Raw genomic sequence first — 20557 nt, 5'->3', positions numbered from 1 at the left:
TACCAGTAGTTCGGAATAGGAAGCCTAGTCCGAACTACCTAGTTCGAGCCCTGTGTAGCCGCGCTGCACGGGGTTCGAACCAGCAGGGTTTTAAAAATGGCAGCTCCCCGCTTATGCAAATGAAGCCCGGGAAATTCAAATCCCGGGCTTCATTTGCAAGTGCGGTATGCCTACATTACCCTCCTAGTTCGAACTAGGAGGGTAGTGTAGACATACCCCCAGTCCTAAGAGTTGGCTCAGGAACTCACTGACCCGTGAGCACATCAGAGAGGATAATGGACATGGATGTTTTGTTCAAACACACAGAAGGCTAAGGGGGTAGCAACACATGGAACGCAACATGCTTCTTGTTTGTGTCAATGTATGAGAAAAGAAGTCACAGGAGAGGCAAGTGAGCCCCAGAGAGAATAAAGCTGGACTTCTGAAAGGAAACTCAGGCTGTGTCTAAAATTCAAGGAGAGCTCTGCCCATGTTTATCTGCCACAGAACTACCCCCGACAAAACACTCACAGAGTGTGAAGTGTCTCATCCACCCTCCCTCAGTCTCCGCAACCCAGCCCCTCCCACTGGCAAGAACCAGCAGTTAACAGATCAGCCACAGGCAGGGAAGGACACTGGGAACTGCACCCTCCTTCCAGCGGCTCAGCCCACTGCCACAAAGGGACCCTTGTAGGCACTAACAGCAGCCAGACCCAGACCCATAACTTTGGTACCTGCCATTTCTGCCTGGGCCCTTCCACTCACACCTCTGGCCAAGACACAACTAGGGCAAGATGGTGGGGAAGCACACTGAGACTTTGGCTATGGGAAGAATAGCACCACTATCGTGTCCCTGAACCTGCTTCCCCTGGCAGGGGATGCGGAGGGGACAGTCTTTCACACAAGTGCCAGAATTATTGGGGCAGATACTCCTGACATTGGGAGCAGGGGCAATGAGGGGCCCTGAACCCAACCCAGCAGCTCCAAAGCCCACCCAACTTCTGATATCCAAGGGGACAGGAATCCTTACCCAGCCAGCTCACAGCCTCATAATTCTCCTGCATCACATCTCTGTAGAGGGCTCTCTGGCCCAGGTCCAGCAGAGCCCATTCCTCCTCAGAGAAATACACAGCCACCTCCTCGAAGGTCACTGGCTCCACCACAGCCATTTCCTGTCCCTGGCTCTGCAGCCTGTCGGGGGAGAAGGGGTTTTAATCCTTTCCACACCCTCATTCCCCCCATATTTTGTCCCTGTTGACACAGATGCAAGACTCTGCCACTTTGAGCACATGATTGAGTCTAGATCAAGGGCTGGCAACCTTTCAGAAGTAGCGTGTCAAGATTTAACTTATTCATGGATCTGTGCGCTCAGCAGAAGTGGGGGACAGGGCAGGCTGGGTACAGTAAACATTTTCTGAACCAGCTGCAGCTGGGGAGAACAGTTTAATTTAAATTATTAAACAGATAAACTAACATGAGAAAGTTAAAACACTTTATCAGACTTCATTATAAAGAAAGTAAAATATTATATTCAACACAAAAGGTTTCAATGTTTTCTTTATGGCAGGGGTGGGGAACCCTTTTTGGGTTGGGGTTACTGACCCACAGAAAAATCAGTTGAGGACCACACAAGTGAGAAGCAAAAAAAAAAACCACTTCTCCAAAAACCCCCAACTCTCATTGGTATGGGCCCCATCTGAGACTCCTCACTCTTCTGGTGCTCCATTCCCTCCACCTCCCACATCTTCCCTCTGTTTCAGCCTCATTCCCAATAGCCCTATGATTCCCCTCCCTGAAGCCTCATCCCCCTCCATCACCCCATCCCCCTCAGTGCAACTCCTGCCCCCACATCCTCCTTCACCCTACATCCCTGTTCCCCTCAGCACACTCACTGGCAGGGCAGCAGTTTTGGGCCTTGCAGCCCCCAGGAGCAGCACTGAGGCAAGCAGGGGCCAGGGAAGCAGGGGGCCAGAGTTACTGCTCTGTCCGGCTCAGCCCTTTGCCCGGGGCTCACCCCTCACTTGCAGACTGCGGCTCCAGGTGCAGCGGGGCGCTGGGTAAGGGGCTCCCTGACCCACCCCCAGCTCGTGGGGAACAGCACGGTGCAACCCGGGCCTGGGTTCACCCTGTGTGACTGGCCACCCAGTCCTGATCTGCAGAGCAGCCCCATCCCCACCCCCTCGTGAAGCAGGAGATAGAGCCTATAGCGTGGGGACGTGGAGGGATTAACTCTTTATGTCCCAGGACTTGTATGCCCAGGCCGGACACAGGAAGCCCCAGAGATGAGGATGGGACTCTCCCACCCAACTGCCTCCCAGCAAGAAGCTGGAGCTGGTGCTCCAGCTTACAGCTGCATAGCTGAGGCTCCAGTCACAGTATAGACCTGGGGAAGGGCTGAGCTCCCACCCCACATGCCACAGAAAATTGGCTCGAATGCTGCTTATGGCACAGATTGCTACATGTTACCAACCCCTTGTTTAGATATTCCATTAACAGCACATAGACGTTAGATCACAAATCCATATTCACTTCTCTCAATACCTGGCTTAAATTTCAACATTATTGTGCCGACAACAATGGGATTCGGCTCTGAGCGCCCAGTGTTTCCAATAAACAAGCTCCATATTCTGAATATGGATGCAGGTGTTTAAGTTTAGGCTGCTGTATTTAAAGCCCCTCGTCTTCCTCCGTTTATTTGCAGCACAGACCTAGGCCCTCTCATCAGGTCTAAATCAACAGAGATTTTATAAACCTACCCCACAACAGAGATTATGTGAAGTCAAGGAGACCTTTCAGATATTTAATATTAAATACACATGCTGAATGTTTACAGGATGAGATCCTAATAATCATGGATTCACAGCATTGGACGGGATCATTATTTCATGCTCTTGGTCTCATCTGTGTCACAAGCACAGCTCGACAAATACGCTCGCCCGCGACTAGTAGATTTTATCAGCTGGCGAGTGCAGGGGCGGACTGACCTGGTGGGCCATTGTGATGGGCTGGCTGAAGCCCGCACCACGGCTGGCATGGCCCCAATCGATCCGTCGGCCGGGTGGAGGAGCGAAGCACCGCCAGAGAGGGGGAAGTGCAGCGATTCTTGGCGCCGGGCTGCCTGCGTGCAGCTCCGGTGCGAGGAGGAAGGGTGTGAGCCAGAGGGCAGGACGCCGAGAGATGCCAGGATGCTGGCGTGACATGATGTCACGACCAGTGACCACTGGATTCAAAAAGGCTCCGGCAGCCCCGCACACTGGAAGGCAGAAGCCAGGTAGGGGAGGGGAAGGGAAGAGGGAAAATAGGGGGAAGGGGCTTGTGCTGAGGGGAGGGGAGGTCAGGAGAAAAAAGGGGAAGGTGCCAAGGGACAGGGTGGAGGAGAGACAAATGTCAGGGGGCCAAGTGGAGACAATGAGGAAAAGGGCAGGAGGGGAGGTGTCAGTGGGAAGGGGGACAGGGTGGTGCTGGGAAAGGAGAGGGGAGGGGCATTAGGAGCTAGAGTGGGAAGGGGGAGGTGCTGGGAGAAAGCTTGAAAGAAGGGTTGGGCATGAGGAAGGCAGGGATGGAGCAAAACATGTGTGAGGACAAAGGGGCATGAGAGGAATGGGGGCAGAGGGTGGTGAGGGAGTAGGCATTAGGGAAAAAGAGGGCAAAGGGAGCAGGGGCAGTGAGGGAAGGGGGAAGTACCAGGAGATGCCAGGGAATTCTGGGGGTGAAGTAGAAGGGCAGACACCTACAGGGGAGGGACCAGAGGAGAGAGGCAGGGCAGGTGTGTAGAGGGAGGTTTTAGGAAAGGGGATGAGGAGGGGTAGCTCACATGATCAGAGTGAGGCTACTGGAGGAGTGGGCACGAAGGGAGAGAAGGGCTGGTGGAGGGGAGCAGGTCTCAGGAAGGCTGAGGGCAGTGAGAAGGGGAGGAGTCAGGACAGCAGAGGAGAGTGAGGGGTTGGGGGGCAGCAGGCACCAGGGGAGCTGATGGAGCAAGGGAAGGAGACATGGCAGCAGAGGGAAAAGGTAGAGGTTTAAAAGATATTTATTAATAACTTAGGTGCCACAGTGGCACATCCAAACAAGCCATATGAACTCAATACTGGTGCACAACACAAAACTCATTCTGCTCATGGGAGGAAACTCTTAGAGGGAACACTTCGCCAAGCCTCTCCGCCCCTGAGGTAACGTCATGCACAGTGGGTTAATGCAATTGCAGGATAGTTGCATGAGGGAGGTGTGGTGGGGGCCAAACTAATCCCTATTGGTAAGAGGATGGTGGGAAAATCCTAAGGGGGGGTGGTCACATGACACCTTTTACTTCTGGTCACGTGTCTATCTTGCCCCAAGAATGTTACCTCCAGAGGTGTGGCTAATGGGAGTCAGGGGTGTGGCTAATGGGAGTCAGAGTACATTTTAAAAAAATTCTTTGGGTGCACACCCTAATGAAATGTGCTGCACATGCCTATGAAAATGCTGTTGTAACATTCACTGAAGTTTTTGAGACCACGTCAAAATGTCAAAGAATGACAAACAACAATAACTGCAGCCATGATAACTGACGTAAACAAACATGCCGTCCTGGTCATCACATTCTCCGGTGGTGTGTGCCTGCACGGTGGGGGGGAGAGGGTGTCGAGTCCCTTTTTTGTCTGGCGAGTAGGGTTTTGCATAATTTGTCAAGTCCTGGTCACAAGCCATTGTATTTCATCTGGCTATCCCAGAACAACCCTTTCTTTCCCCACAGCATATTTTCTAGAAAGTCGTCAAGCTTTGCTTAGAGAACTTCAAGAGATGGTGAATCCACCAGTTCTTCAGTCATTGGATTCAACAGCTAATCATCTTCCCCATTAAATATTTGTGCCTCTTTTCTAGTCTGTATTTGCCAGGCTTTAGCTTACCGTTATTGATTCACACTGAGCTGTATCCACTAGACTTAGGAGCCCTTCAGGATCCAGCAGTTTCGCTCCATGAACAGCCAGCTCTCAGCCTTTCCACCTATTTATTTTTTAAAAAACAACAGAATATTTAAACTGAACAGAGTGACCATTGAAATCTCTCAGATTTAAGGTGCTATAATCTGTGCGCTTTAACTTCATAACTTTGGCATCATGCCACCGAGACAAACCCTTCATAAGGGAATGGAGTAATGGGAAATGGGGTAAAAACCTACATTAATTCTTTCAGTTTGAAACCTTTTAACTGCCCTTCCATAATAACTACTGTGGAGGAGCTTGGACTATCCTGCCTTGGCAATAAATGGTGATGTCCGCCTAAAACCAAACTCAGGTCTTGTTCAAGTCTGGTGCGCCCAAAGCATGCAGGCAAAGCTTGTGTTAAAGAAAGCTGTGAGAGTCAGGATCGGTTTTGCATTACTATGCAGATTAAGAGCTTCAAGAAAACACAGGACAAGCAGTCTCGTATGGGTACGTTTTTCCAATATGCAAAAAGTACAGATGCAGTCATAAAACAGTCAACTATGCATATAGTTTCAGGTAACATTCTAGGTAGCAGGATGTACCCCAAATAGGGGCACTGGGCATTTGACATATCCTACACAATACGTAATCAATTGGTAAATATTATTAGAATGGCCAAGTCTCGCTTTGCTATAAATTGGGTTTAGTAAGAAAAATCGATGGGTGGGAATGGGCAGAATTGACTCACATGTCCTGCTTGGTGTAACTAGAAGTAATTAGGCCCTTCACACCAACGGCCCAGGCAATCCTATGTATGGGAAGAAATAGAACCACAACTGTAGGAAGCATATGGATGAAGTGTAAGTAAATTAGGCTTTATTATTGTATATAGTAGATCTTTTAGAAACTGTTTCTGCATTGCTTTGCGCTGTATTCATTGCTTTAGAATTTATAGTAATTAAGGTTTAAGTTGTATAGTAATTGTTTTAAGGCTTGTAAAACTTAAACAACTGTATTAACTTTTTAAAAGCTTGCAATAAATAAGAAAGTGGTTAAGTAGCCTTGGAGTGTACTGGTTTCCCTTGGATCTAAAATATATCAAGCCACACAACAACTACACATATGGGGGAGCTGCAGACATTCAGATGCAAATGCCTGTGATAGCAAAGTAGTACCATTAGCTCCCTAGTTGGTATCAGAGCTCTCATACTGTTAATAATATTTAACTTCACAGCTGAGTCACTATTATAGTACTGAAATTGTAAATGAGCTCCAGTTCAGGTGTCTCCCTCTGTAATCCGGTGCTAAAATTCTTTTCTGGAAGGATAACTAATTTTAAATCCATTATTGAATGTCCAGGGAATAACACAAACAAACCCACTAGAGAATGTTTTAACCTCTCTGGAGATTCAATAACGAATTTAAAAGTAGCCATTCTACAGCCCCATTTGCAAACTCCTTTGAAGCTTTAAGCCAACGGTGGAAAACCTCAAGCCCAAGGGCCAGATGTGGCGGCCCCTAGCTTGCCTGGATCCAGCCTCCTGAGTCTCAGGGGCTCCTCCCCAATATTGAGTCCACAATGGTGCTTCAGGTTCCCCATGCGGCTGGAGCCCCCCCCCCCCCCCCCCCCCAGGCTCTGCTGTGTGAGGAGAATGTGAGGAACGTCCTTCTCCTCAGTTGGAGGTCACATCAGTGAGGGTTTGTTCGCTTGTTTTTTGCTTCTCATTTGTGTGTGGCCCCAAATGATTTTTTTGTGGGTCAGCGACCCCCAACCCAAAAAGGTTCCCCATCTAGCTTTAAGCAGAAAGAGAAACCCATCTTGGGGTTTAAGAGTCCCTGACCAGTTCTGGTAATTACAGTGTTTGGAAAGGACTCTATCTACAATATTTCACCGCATTGAGTCCCACTTAGCTGACAAAACCATCTTACCAGGCTCTTCCCTGAGGGACTCTGTTTGGAATGTCCCTGGGGGACATTGTGTCATTTCAATCACAGTCCTGGGAAGCAGCACGGAAGCGGCCCATGCTGGAACTGGGAAACACACCCTATCTGCTCTCACACTCAATGTTTGCAAGCACTGTAGAGAGTTCCCTGCCCCATCACTTCCACCCCCTTCCTGTCCTGGGGTTCCCCCTCTGCCACTGGCTGGCAGGGCCCATATCCTGTTCTAAACCCCACTGCCTGCCCTGATTTTACTCCTTGGTCCCTCTCCTAGCCCAACCGACACTGCTCTATTTTCAGTCTGAGGTAGGCTGCTTTTTTAATAGCACTGTTATTTTTTGTCTATTTATACAAGTACATATTCACATTGTTGTTTTTGCATCAACTTCTATAAATGTGTACCATAGTAAACAGTCTACTTTTTATTTTTAGATTAATATCTAAGATGGATTTAGGGTTTAAAATAAGTTTCTGACGATTAATGTTCACATAATAGATTTTGGTGTAGGCACAGAAACAGATTTTCACCATTTTAACTAATTTCCATATGCACTCAGATTAATAGTTTGGTAACAGTTACAAGCTGTCTAGTTTTAAATAATTTTCCAAGAGATGCAGGAGACAAAATGATACCATTGGACATGCTCTAATACAGTCTTTCCCAATTTTATTTGGCTGAGGAACCCTTTTCAGCTTTTCAGAATTTCAAGGAACCCCTAGGTTTGTCAAGCAAAAAAAAAAAAAAGGGGGGGGGGGACACCCACCAATTCATGAAAATCCCCCAAAAATGCATGAAAATCACATTCCTTCCCCAAGAACCCCACCCTCCTTCCTTGAGGCATCATCTGCTCTGTTCCCCTCCTCTCCATCACTTGCTATCCCCAGCCCTTATACACTCTCACTAGGTTGAGACAGGAGGGCTGTGTCTACACTGCACCCCTTTTCCAGAAAAGGGGTGCAGATTAGACACTTCGGAATTACAAATCCGCAGGTGATTTAAATTCAAGTAGAAATAAGAAATCCTCCGGAAAAGGGCTTATTTTCCGGAGAATCGCGTCTAGACTGGCGCTTTTCTCCGGCTTATCCCCAAGCCGGAAAAAAGCGGCAGCCATGTAAATGCAAATGCCACGGGGGATATTTAAATCCCCCGTGGATTTGCAAATTCTGATTGGTCTAATCTGCATCCCTTTTCCGGAAAAGGGGTGCAGTGTAGACACAGCCGAGGTGTGGGGTGGGAATGAAGGATTTGGATGTGGGAAGGGGTGAGAAGTACAAGCTCTGGGAGGGAATTTGGATGCAGGAGAAGGGGATGTTGGTTTGGGGAGGGGGCTCCAGGCTCAGGAATGTTGGGCTCAGGTGGAAGGCTGGGGTGCTGAGCAAGCCATGGGCTTGTGGATGTGAGGGTGCAGGAGTTTGGGCTGGATATGTGAGGGACTCAGGGCAAGAAGGTTCTGAGTATGACGGGCTCAGGACACAGATTTGGGGTCAGGTGGTGCAGGAGTGTTATGATGCTGCAGTGAGATGGGGGTTTGGCCCCAATTGGGGGCTTGTTGGCCAGGCTTCAGTTTTAAATAAAATATGTCAACCTCAAGAAGTTTTAGCATTGTCTCTATTTATGAGAGGGGTGAGGAACCTGTTTTGAGTCAAGGGTCACTGACCCACAGAAAAGTCTGTTGGGGCCACACAAGTGAGATGCAAAAAAACCCCAATAACCCTCCAAAGACCCCCAAGCCTCACTAATGTAGTCCCAAATGTGCTGGTGAGAGCTGGGGATAGAGTTCTCATGTATGAAATCAGGGCTTCTTGCGCAAGAACTATGATGCTCCTGCTCAGGAATAAGCCCTTTTGTGCAACTGTTCTTGCGCAAGAGGCCAGTGTAGACAGGCAACATTAATTTCTTGCGCAAGAAAGCCCTCTGGCTAAAATGGCCATCGGCACTTTCTCGGGCAAGAGTGCGTTCACACTGCCATAGATGCTCTTGTGCAAAAGCACAGCTCGCACATGGCAGTGTGGACGTGTTCTTGCACAAGAACTCTTGTGCAAGATGTCCTTGCGCAAGAAACCGCCAGTGTAGACATAGCCTAAGAGTTTCCTCACATGAGCAAAATGAATTTTGTGTTGTGCACCAGTACTGAGTTCATGTGGCTTGTTTGGATGTGCCACTGTGGCACCCAAGTTATTAATAAATATTTTTAAACCTTTACCTTCTCTCTGCTGCCATGTCTCCTCCCCTTGTTCCATCAGCTCCCCTGGTGACTGCTGCCTCCCAACTCCTCACCCTCCTCCGCTGTCCTGACTCCTACCCTTCTCACAGCCCTCAGCCCTCCTGCAACCTGCCCCCCCTCCACCAGCCCTTCTCTCCTCCCTGTTCCCACTCCTCCAGTAGCCCCACACTGATCATGTGAGCTACCTCTCCTCATCCCCTCTTCTAACACCTCCCTCTACACACCTGCCCTTCGTCTCTCCTCTGGTGGTGGTCCCTCCTCTGCAGGTGTCTGCCCTTCTGCTTCACCCCCAGAATCCCTTGGCACTTGCACCTTCTCTTACTCCTGCTCCCTCCTGTTGCCTCCCCCTTCCCTCACTGCCCCTACCTCCTTTGCCCTCTTTTTCCCTGATGCCCACCCTCTCTCCAGCCTCTGCCCTCGTTCCCCTCATGCCTCTGTGCCCTCACACGACTTGCTCCATCCCAGCCTCCCTCATGCCCACCCCTTCTTTCAAGCCTTCTCCCAGCATCTCCCCGTCCCCTCTCTAGCCCCCGATGCCTTTACCCTCTCCCCTCCCAGCATCACCCTGTCCCCCTTCCACTGACACCTCCCCTCCTGCCTTTTTCCTCATTGTCTGGCATTTGTTTCTCTTCTACCCTGTCCCTTTGGTGCCTTCCCCTCTCCTCCCCCTCTGCACAAGCCCCTTCCTCTCCTAGCCCTTCCCGTACCTTCTGCCTTCCACTTTGTGGAGCTGGAGTCTGCACTCCGTCCCCGGACTCCGAACCCACAACTCTGCCATACAGCGCAACGCAGCGCCCAGCAGTTTTAAAATCCCGGGCCGTGACATTATGTCACACCCGGGCATCTCCCCGCCTACCGGTTTGAGAACGCCGTGCAGGGCAGCAGCAGCCAGCAAGGGGAAGTTCAGTGAAGGTTGCGCACAGCAGGGACGGGCACGGGAACAGGGGAGAGATGCTCTGGGACCGGGGTGAGAGGACGCATGGGGGGGCCGAGGCTTGCTCTAGTTCCAAATATTGGTGGAGCATGGACACCACGAGCCCATACAACTCACTGCCCGTGCCTCTGCTGACTAGCCAGTTCTTTGTCTTTCAGAGGGGGCGGGGGAGTGCTAGCTCCTCGCGGAACCCCTAGCCTTGCTTCGCGGAACCCCAGGGTGTCCCGGAGCACCAATTGGAAAACACTGCTCTAATACATTAGCGTATGAGCCAATGGAAAAGAAGTGTCTATGAAGCATCTTATTTTTTGTAAGAAGTGCGTTTTTTGTTTTATTTTACTGCCACCAAATGTGTCACTGTACAATCAACACTGAAGACAGTTCAGATTCTCAGGCATTTTGGCACCTCTCCCAGATTTCTCCACCTCACCCACCCCCCCAAAAAATCGTTAGGGTTTGACAGTAACAGGTAAAAATCTAACCGCTCTCTGCAACTCTCAACACAGACCTCTCACGCGCGGCGTCTCTGCAACACTTTCAACAAAGACATTTCAATCTCGCTAGTTTTGTCCTTAATACTGGTGGTGTTGGGGGGGGGGTGATATCGGGAGGGGGGGGGGGGAAGTGCCGCCCTGGCTCACGGCCGGGCCCAGACGCTCGGGACAAGGGTCTATCCCTCAGCCCGGACCCGAGGCTGTTCGGTGACAAACTCTCCCCGCGCCGGGACTGGCACAAAACAGTCCCCCCCCCCGTGTCCCAGCTGCCGCGTCCTGAGCAGGCGGGGGCGGGGCTCGGTCTGAGACGCGTCCCCGCGGATTCCCCCCCCCCCGAAACGTTACTTCCCCCGCCCCACACCCAAACACCCCCACCCCTCACCTGGGCTCCTCCGAGTCCGCACAAAACCGCCCCCCCGCCCGTATGTCCCAGCTGCCGAGTCCTGAGCGGGCGGGGCTCGGTCTGAGATACGACCCTGCGGACCCCCACCCCCCACCTAAGACGTCACTTCCCCTGCCCCTGCTTCCCGCACCCGGGCTCCTCCGATTCCGCCAGCCCCGTGCCCCCCAGGAGCACTAACGCATCCCACTCGGAGCGCGGCGCATGCGCAATAACAGTGGCCTGAGCTCCTGCCTTCGAGAGGCCAATGGCAGCGGGGCTGGGCGGGGCCTGAACGAAGACAGAGTGACGGGCGGCGGGACGCGCTGAAAACCCGGCCGGGGTGATGTGGAGTAGGGGAGGGGAGTTGGACCGCGCGTGCGCAGCGGGTCAGTAGCTCTGCTCGCAGACCAAGGGTTAGCTCAGACCGGGAGGTGCCTGGCCGCGCCTCCGCCCCCGCCCGCAGAGTGAGGGCAGCGGCTTCAGTCGGGGCTACTGCGGATGCGCCGCCCGTCGGGCTTAAGGCGCGAACTTTGAGGACCAGCTGCTAGTGCATGCGGGGCGGGGGTTCACACGGGGCAGAGGGGAGCCCGTTGGGGGAGGGCATCCGTGGTGTTCGCAAATCGGCCCGTGGGGCGGGCGTCTCCGGTCCCTTCCCAGGGCTGGCATCTGACGGGCTCTGGGAGAGATGGAGGCGTTAGGTTAAGGGGGGCTGGGGTGCCTGGCTCTGGGGGAGGGGAAAGCGTTAGGTTAAGGGGGGCTGGGGTGCCTGGCTCTGGAGGACCTGGTGCAGTTGAAACAAGGGGGGGGGGTGTCACACAGCTGGGAGCCTCATTTGCATATGTTCTTACAGGAGACTGGGCAGTGTAGATGTAGCCAATGCGTTCTGCACAAGTCTCACTCCTTACACACACAGTTCTGGGAGCTGACCAGCACAGCCTGGTGGATTTTGAAGTCCATGTGGAGATGCCCCAGGGAACCTCCACACCAGCCCAGAGACTGATGCCAGAGCCAGAGTGTGGAACATTTCTCACCAAAGCCTCCAGGGCTGTGATGTCTCCCATAGGTTGTTTTCTTGATAGGAATGAAACAGTCAGCTCCAGGGAGGGGAACAGCCAATTGTTTCTGGAGGCAGACCTGAGCTCAGGAAATCTAAACTGACCCGGAGGGAGCCATGGCCTCAGCAAGCTCCATGAAAAGTCTCCAGGAGGAAGCGACTTGCCTCCTCTGCCTGGATTATTTCAAGGACCCAGTGATCATAGCCCATAGGCACAATTTCTGCTGTGTCTGCCTCAGCTGACGCTGGGAGGAAACCGGCCCAGCCATCCCCTGCCCACAGTGCAGAGCCGCTGTGCAGCAGAGACACCTCCGGCCCAACAGACAACTGGCCAACATGGTGTCCATTGCCCAGCGGCTGAGTCTGCAGAGAGTGTGAGGAGCTGGCGGGGCAGGGTGTGGTGGGCGCACTAAGAGGCACTGAAGCTGTTCTGTGAGGAGGATCAAGCCCCCATCTGCGCAGTGTGCGACAGGTCCTGGGTGCACGGCACACATGGTGGTTCCTTTGGAGGGAGCTGTCCAGCAGTACAAGGTAGGGAACTGCTGCTCTGTCTGTTGGAGAATTACTCGGTATTTTAATTACAGGCTAATTTCCCTGACTGTTCCCTGAGAACAGTTTCATCGGTCAGCTCCATAAATCCTACCTGGCCCGGGAGACCCTGTAACAAAATACATGATCTGGTTGTGTTATAACAGAGGCAAAGTATGAAATCTTTCAAGATACCGAAAGATTCCAAAGCTGAGATTCCGAATCCTTTCCCAGTGGGGAAATGAGTGAACTTTTTACTCAAGGGAAGGTGCTAACAATCAGTGAAGTTTAAATCACACGTGCTGCAGGCCAGTTTGTGACTGGTGAAAGAGAAGTTACAAGCTGTAGGTGCTTATAGATTGAATATTGTTTGTATTTGCATTACAGTAGCCATTCCAGACCCCAAATGAGATCTTGCCTCAGCACAAAACACAGGGAGGGAAAAGTCACTACCCTGAGCAGTACAGGCCAGCTAGACAAAGGGCAGGGAATAGAGATGTTGAGTATTAGTTAATTAATTGAGTAGTTGATGGAATTTCCATTGATTACTCGATTAGTTGATGTGGGAGAGATGGAAGCTCCCTCTGCAGCTCTGCACTTCAAATGTGGTAAGAGCTGGTGGGAAATAACCCCAGCAGGCTCTTAGTACATTTAAAGTGCAGAGCTGCAGCAGCGTTAGCTCCCATGGGCGGCACGAGCTGGGACTTGCACCACCCCTGGACCACTGCAGCTCTATCTCCCCTGCCCTCTGTGCACTATGGAAACGGAGCTTGGGAACCGGCTTTTAAGCTGACTCTCCCTCACCACTGACTGGCTCCTTCTTCCCTCCCTCTTGCTGCCTCTGATATAGAGACAGCAGGGAGGAGGGGGGAAAGGCAACTAGTCGACTATTTGACTAGTCACATCCCTATTAGGGAAAGGAAACTGAAGCACAGAGAGGGGCACAAGTTGCCCCTGAGCATCAAACATCAGCATGGAGTCCCAGTTGCTCCAGGCCCGTTCAGGGCCCTAACCACTAGGCCATTCTGTCACTTTAGCAATAACCCCAGTGCTGAAATGTGTCAGTTAGGAGGGAAAGACATGTTGCTATGGGCCCACTTCCAGCCGGGAGAGGAGGTTTCCCAGTGGGATGCTGCATATCTGGGCTGCTCCATGAGGGGTTAAACTCAGATGCTGCGGCCGGCACTAGAGGAGGTCTCTGAGCTAGACACTGTGTGGGACCCCAAGCACCTTGAGTCTACCCACAACAGGGCTCCAGGCAGCACAGGGCCATGCCAGGTACCACTGGGATCAGACTAGGTTGGCGCAAAACTACCTCCAGGCTGTAGGTCCCCGGTGCCGGTCTGGCCTGTGCCAGTGGGTACCTGGGCATGGACCAGCCAACGTGATTCCATTAGTCCCACCAGGCAGCCTGTGGGAATCTCCCAGAATGCACTGCTGCTGGGAGCTGTACCAGGGACTGGGGCAGCAGGTACCTGCCCAGAGGACGTTACCACTACGAGGCTATGTCTACACTGTTCTTGTACAAGAACTCTTGCACAAGAACACGTCCACACTGCCATGTGCTTTTGCACAAGAGCATCCATGGCAGTGTGGACACTCTCCTGCTCAAGAAAGCTCTGATGGCTATTTAGCCATAGGTCTTTCTTGTGCAAGAAACCCCTGCCACACATCCACACTGCCCTCTTGCGCAAGAGCTCCTGCACAAGAGGGCTTACACCTGTTAGGAAAGAGCATAGTACAGTGTGATAAGAGACGGCTCCTTGCGCAAGAGCTACGCTGTTTTCTATCAGGTGTAAGCTCTCTTGCTCAGGCACTCTTGTGCAAGTGGGTAGTAGGGATGTTCAGCAAACATGTACTTGCGCAAGAATTGGCCTCCAGACAAAAACACAGGTGGCCTCTCTGACACTCCGTAAGGGCAATCACCACTCATTGGTTCCCCCTATTTGCCCCCCCCTTAAAGGCACAGGCACACAGCACAGGTGTGTGCCACGTGCAGCCCAGGTAGCAGCTAGGGAGAGCAATGGCAGCTGCCCAGGCTCAGCCAGGTCCCTCAGCCCCCACTGAGGAGCCATCCCAGAGCACCCAGCAGGCCCACAGGGGCATCAAGCAGTGGGCTACTTAGCAGTGGGCTACTGGAGCACTGCTGAGGTGAATGCCCTCCTGGACCTCTGGGGAAAGGAGGAAGCCCTCCGGGACCCCAAATCCAGGAGGAGAAATGCCCAGATCTTCTCCCAGATGGCTCAGGTGCTGACCAAACAGGGACACCTGGCCCAGACACTGGAACAGGTCTGGGCCAAGGTGAAGTACCTGCGCCTCACCTATGTGCGGGCCAGCGAGTGTGGGGGTGGCGGAGCCACTGCCTGTCCCCATTACCACCACCTGCAACACATCCTGGGGGATACAGGGGCCAGTCCTCTGTTGGCTTAAGTAGACACAGTGGTGGCCACCCCAGTGGTACAACCCAGGGAACAGGAGGAGGAGGAAGACCGGTCCGAGGAGGAGGTGACAGAGGACAGCAGCCAGACCCCACCACCCCATCCCAGCGGCAGTCAGGATGTGTCCCGGGCATCGTAGACTCATAAACGTTAAGGTCAGAAGGGACCATTATGTTCATCTAGTCTGACCCCCCGTACAATGCAGGCCACAGAATCTCACCCACCGACTCCTGGAATAATCCTCTCACCTATATCTCAGCTATTGAAGTCCTCAAATGATTTAAAGACCCCAAGATGCAGCGAATACTCCAGCAAGTGATCCATGCCCCATGCTACAGAGGAAGGCAAAAAACCTCCAGGGCCTCTGCCAATCTACCCTGGAGGAAAATTCCTTCCCGACCCCAAATACGGCAATCAGCTGAACCCTGAGCAAGACTCACCAACCAGACACCCAGGAAAAAATTCTATATACTAACTCCTATCATCCCTCCATTGGCCTATTTACCACTGATAGTGAAAGGTCAATTAGTTACCAAGAACATGTTATCTCATCAAACCATCCCCTTCATAAACCCACCTAGCTTAATCTTGAAGCCAGATAGGTCTTTTGCCCCCACTACTTCCCTTGGAAGGCTGTTTCAGAAATTCATTCCTCTAATGGTTAGAAACCTTTGTCTAATTTCAAACCTAAACTTCATAATAGCCAGCTTATATCCATTTGTTCTTGTGTCCACATTGGCAGGGCTTGACAATTAATGTAATCTGCTCACCCGTGCGAGTAGATTACAAACTGGCACAGCCACGCAGCACAGTTAGCACATGTGCAGCATAGTCTGCGCTTACGCAGCATGCAGAACCACGCGACTAGTGAGTGGGGCTCCCTATGGCTTGGCGAGCCCTGCAAATTGGTATTAAGCTTAAATAATTCCTCTCCCTCCCTGGTATTTATCCCTCTAATATATTTAAAGAGAGCAATCATGTCTCCCCTCAGCCTTCTTTTGGTTAAGGTAAACAAGCCAAGCTTCTTGAGTCTCCTTTCATAAGACAGGTTTTCCATTCTTTGGATCATCCTAGTGGCCCTTCTTTGTACCTGTTCCAGTTTGAATTAAACCTTAAACATGGAAGACCAGAACTGCACACAGTATTCCAAATGAGCTCTCACCTATGCCTTGTATAATGGCACTAACACCTCCTTATCCCTACTAGAAATACCTCACCGAATGCTTCCCAAGACCGTATTAGCCTTTTTCACGGCCATGTCACACTGGTGGCTCATAGTCATCCTGTGATCAACCAGGACTCCGAGGTCCTTCTCCTCTTCCGTTACTTCCAACTGATGTGTCCCCAGCTTATAACTAAAATTCTTGTTATTAATCCCTAAATGCATAACCTTACACTTCTCACTATTAAATTTCATCCTATTGCTATCACTCCAATTTACAAGATCATCCAGATCTTCCTGTATGATATCCTGATCCTTTTCTGAATTGGCAATACCTCCCAACTTTGTGTCATCCGTAAACTTTTTTAGGACACTCCCACTTTTGGTGCCGAGGTCAGTAATAAAAAGATTAAATAAGATTGGTCCCAAAGCTGATCCCTGAGGAACTCCGCTAGTAACGTCCCTCTAACCTGACAGTTCACCTTTCAGTATGATCCTTTGTAGTCTCCCCTTTAACTAGTTGCTTATCCACCTCTCAATTTTCATATTGATCCCCATCTTTTCCAATTTAACCAATAATTTCCCATGTGGTACTGTATCAAATGCCTTACTGAAATTGAGCTAGATTAGATCCATTGCATTTCCTTTATCTAAAAAATCTGTTACTTTCTCAAAAAAAGAGATCGGGTTGGTTTGGCATGATCTACCTTTTGTAAAATCATGTTGTAATTTGTCCCAATTGCCATTAACTTCAATGTCCCTAACTACTTTCTCCTTCAAAATTTTTTCCAAGACCTTGCATACTACAGATGTCAAACTAACAGGCCTATAGTTACCCAGGTCATTTTTTCCCCTTTCTTAAAAATAGGAACTATATTAGCAATTCTCCAGTCAAATGGTACAATCCCTGGCTACGTCTAGACTAGCATGATTTTCCGCAAATGCTTTTAACGGAAAAGTTTTTCTGTTAAAAGCATTTGCGGAAAAGAGCATCTAGATTGGCACGGACGCTTTTCCGCAAAAGCACTTTTTGCGGAAAAGCGTCCATGCCAATCTAGACGCGGTTTTGCGCAAGAAAGCCCCGATCACCATTTTCGCTATCGGGGCTTTTTTGTGCAAAACAGTTTTTAGCTGTCTATGCTGGCCCTCTTGCGCAAAAACATTTCCGGAAAAGGGCTTTTGCTCGAACGGGAACGTCAAAGCATTTGTGCAAGAAGCACTGATTTCGGACAGTAGAATGTCAGTGCTTTTGCGCAAAATCAAGTGGCCAGTGTAGACAGCTGTCAAGTTTTTGTGCAAAAGTGCCTGCTTTTGCGGAAAAACTTGCCAGTCTAGATGCAGCCCCTGAGTTTAGAAATGTATTAAAAATTTTTGCTAATGGACTTGCAATTTCATGTGCCAGTTCCTTTAATATTCTTGGATGAAGATTATCTGGGCCCCCTGATTTACACCCATTAAGCTGTTCGAATTTGGCTTTTACCTCGGATATGGTAATATCTACCTCCATATCCTTATTCCCATTGGTTATGTTGCCATTATCCCTAAGCTCTTCATTAGCCTCATTAAAGACGAAAGCAAAGTATTTGTTTAGATATTGGGTCAACAAAGGAGATCTCTGAGAGGCCCCGGAAACGACAGATGCAGGCAAGGTTTGCAATCAATCGAGCAGGTTTATTGTCAAATGCGAAGCTCTACCAGTTGGTAACAGAGATCAGTACAATGTTACACCACTGGGCACTATGGCCCATGTTTACAAGGTACCAACACTGGGCAGGCCTATTGCCATATAACAGATATTAAGAGTAGTCAGTCAGAGTTAAGCTACTGTGCGTTCTATTTAGGCATCCAGTGCGCCCTCCCTCCCCCAGGTTGGCCAGAGAGCACCTTTTGCAGTGTCCTTTTATAGACAGGTACGAACAACTTACATCACTTCTTTACGTACCAGGTTGCCACCCCTCACCTTATGGAAGGGGGCTTACTTACTATCCTTCATGCTGTCAGTTCCAACCTGGTCCTGAACGTAGGTCGGTATGTGCATTAGTTTTTAGGGAGTCTTTGTACCAAGACATTTCTTATGTTCCTTTACTCCCCTTTGGCTTACAGTCTGTTCCTGGTGCCTCGAGGGCTGTGTCTAGACTGGCAAGCTTTTCCGCAAAAGCAGCTGCTTTTGTGGAAAAACTTGCAAGCTATATACATTAGCCGCTTGAATTTCCGCAAGAACACTGATGATCTCATGTAAGAAATCAGCGCTTCTTGCGGAAATACTATGCTGCTCCCGTTCGGGCAAAAGTGTTTTTGCGGAAAAGCATCCGTGCCAATCTAGGTGCTCTTTTCCGCAAATGCTTTTAACGGAAAACTTTTCTGTTAAAGGCATTTGCGGAAAATCATGCCAGTCTAGACGTAGCCGGTGTCCTTCCATGCTTCACCTAACTTACACAATTACACAGTTATCAGTAGGGCCTCTTTCTTGGTTCCTATGTTCCTGAACCAAAGTCTTGCTCGCTAGATTCTAGGCCTGTTGCTGTTTTCATATTACAGGCTTCTATTCAGGCCTACTTACTCCATGTTACTGACCCTCAACTTACTACACATCTCATATTGGGCAAATCAAAGGACATTGTAAGTCAAACAATTAAGGTTTCAGCCTTCAACACTCCTTTCATTAACAGACACAATACCAAAGTAAGTGAGTTTACTTACTAAACTCACGACACTTTAAAACAAATATACACTTAAATGACTACATTACTAAACCTAAAATCAATTATAAAAAGAATAAAATTTTCAATCCCAACAGCTGGGAGAAAGGGAAGGACTGGAGAGGTGGGGCTCAGGGATGGGGCTGAGACTGGAGCCTACCTTGGGTGGTCCCACTGCCTCATGTGTAGGGGCCTCAGCAGCCATGGAGTGGTTCCAGGGGGAGAAGCCAGAGGTGCAGGGACAGGTTCAGGTTCAGAGGGGACTTGAGCAGGAGCAGGTTTGGGGTGAGGGGCTTCCAGGCCGCTGAAGCAGGTGACTAGGAGGTTAGCAGCAACGCTGTGTGATGGGCACATACTCCAGACCTTCTGGACATATTGAGCCCCCCTCCATGGCTTGGGCTGGAAAGCCTGCCCCCCTGCAGGGAGCTTTGGAGCAGCAGGTATTTGGGCATCAGGTCACCCAATGGTGACAATGGAGGGAAGAGAAGCATTTTCCCTGCTATTGGGGGAAAGCAGGCCAGGCCAAGGCCCTTTTAGCCACTGGGTCTGTGCAAACTGGAGCCTCCTCCTACCAGATCTCTGGCCTGCTTCCTGCAAAGCTTTCAGCCTTTTGCTTGTTTCTGCTTCCCTGTCCATAGCAGGCAGCTAAATGAGAGCAAGTCACCAAACCAAATGACCCTGTGACCAGCATGGGGCTTGAACCCATGACTTCAGCATTATTAGCACCACACTCTAACCACTGAGCTAGCCATCTCATAGGAGCCCATCTCACAAGCAGCCCTTTCGGAAAGGTGCCTCAGGCAGCTGCAGGGACATCTCTGCAGCTGCCAATGGCTCTTCTCTGAGAGGGCCACTAGTGCCTCAGTGTGATGTGGGCTGGCTCCTTCAGCTGGTTTGAGGTTTGGTCCAGGTGACTGGTGGCCGGCACGGTGCATTGAAACCCAGCGCAAAGAGGCAGCCAGAATCTCTTGTTGCCGGCATCTGGCCTTCTACCTTCTTCCCTGTCATAAGCAGCCTCAGTCCCTTTCAGCCACTGGGTTAGCCCGGCAAGGAAGGCAGGAATGGAACCAAGTAGCGAGTCAGGCTGAGGGGAGCAGGCAAAGCTCATCTTGCCTTCCAGGGCCACTGGCAACAGTTTCTCTTGTGTGCTGCTGAGGAGAAAAACACCCTGAGAGGGACCACACCTGGGCTGCGTCTAGACTGGCTTGATTTTGCGGAAGTGCTTTTAACGGAAATTTTTTCCATTAAAAGTATTTCCGCAAAAGAGCGTCTAGATTGGCAAGGATGCTTTTGCGCAAAAAGTGCTTTTGCGCAAATGCATCAGTGCCAATCTAGACGCGCTTTTGCGCAAGAAAGCTCCGATGGCCATTTTAGCCATCGGGCTTTCTTGCGCAAAAAATTAAGGTGCCTGTCTACACTGGCCTTCTTGCGCATGAAGGCTTATCCCTGAGTGAGAGCATGAAAGTATTTGCGAAAGAAGCACTGATTTTGTACATTACAAAGTCAGTGCTCTTGCGCAAATTCAAGCAGCCAGTGTAGACAGCTGGTAAGTTTTTGCGCAAAAGCGATGGCTTTTGCGCAAAATCTTGCCTTTCTAGACACACACCCCATTTTTTAGGGGAAGGGAAGGAAGGAGAAAGAGCAGCCCATGTGCTTCCTGAGACCCGGGATCCCTAGATACTGACCCCAGATGTCTCTGTCCCCTCCTCCGGCCAGACCCCCCCCCCCGCACCCATCAGCCCCCCCTGCCTCCTTCCCCAGCACCCTGCCACCTGTCCCCACCAGCACAGTTGGGCAACATTAGTGAGGCTTAGGGC

The 20557-nt window shown here is 50.6% G+C and overlaps 1 protein-coding gene across 1 annotated transcript in view; it reads right to left on the bottom strand.

The window, feature by feature from the left end:
- Nucleotides 1-20120, bottom strand: part of LOC142821615 (uncharacterized) — a 30122-nt gene extending 10002 nt beyond the window's left edge. The window contains exons 1-5 of the mRNA XM_075913154.1: nt 10860-20120; nt 5632-5691; nt 4866-4962; nt 2964-3948; nt 1010-1170 (exon numbers count right to left, since the gene is read on the bottom strand). Of these exons, the coding sequence (XP_075769269.1) occupies nt 1010-1170; nt 2964-3013 (211 nt within the window). The 5' untranslated portion in view covers nt 3014-3948; nt 4866-4962; nt 5632-5691; nt 10860-20120. The remainder of the gene's footprint in view (nt 1-1009; nt 1171-2963; nt 3949-4865; nt 4963-5631; nt 5692-10859) is intronic.
- Nucleotides 20121-20557: the final 437 nt, after the last annotated feature.

The sequence above is a fragment of the Pelodiscus sinensis genome, chromosome 31 (genome assembly GCF_049634645.1).
Source record: "Pelodiscus sinensis isolate JC-2024 chromosome 31, ASM4963464v1, whole genome shotgun sequence".
Classification (NCBI taxonomy): domain Eukaryota; kingdom Metazoa; phylum Chordata; order Testudines; family Trionychidae; genus Pelodiscus; species Pelodiscus sinensis.
Note: the sequence above shows the minus strand (reverse complement) of the source record. Positions and strands in the feature narration are given on the sequence as shown.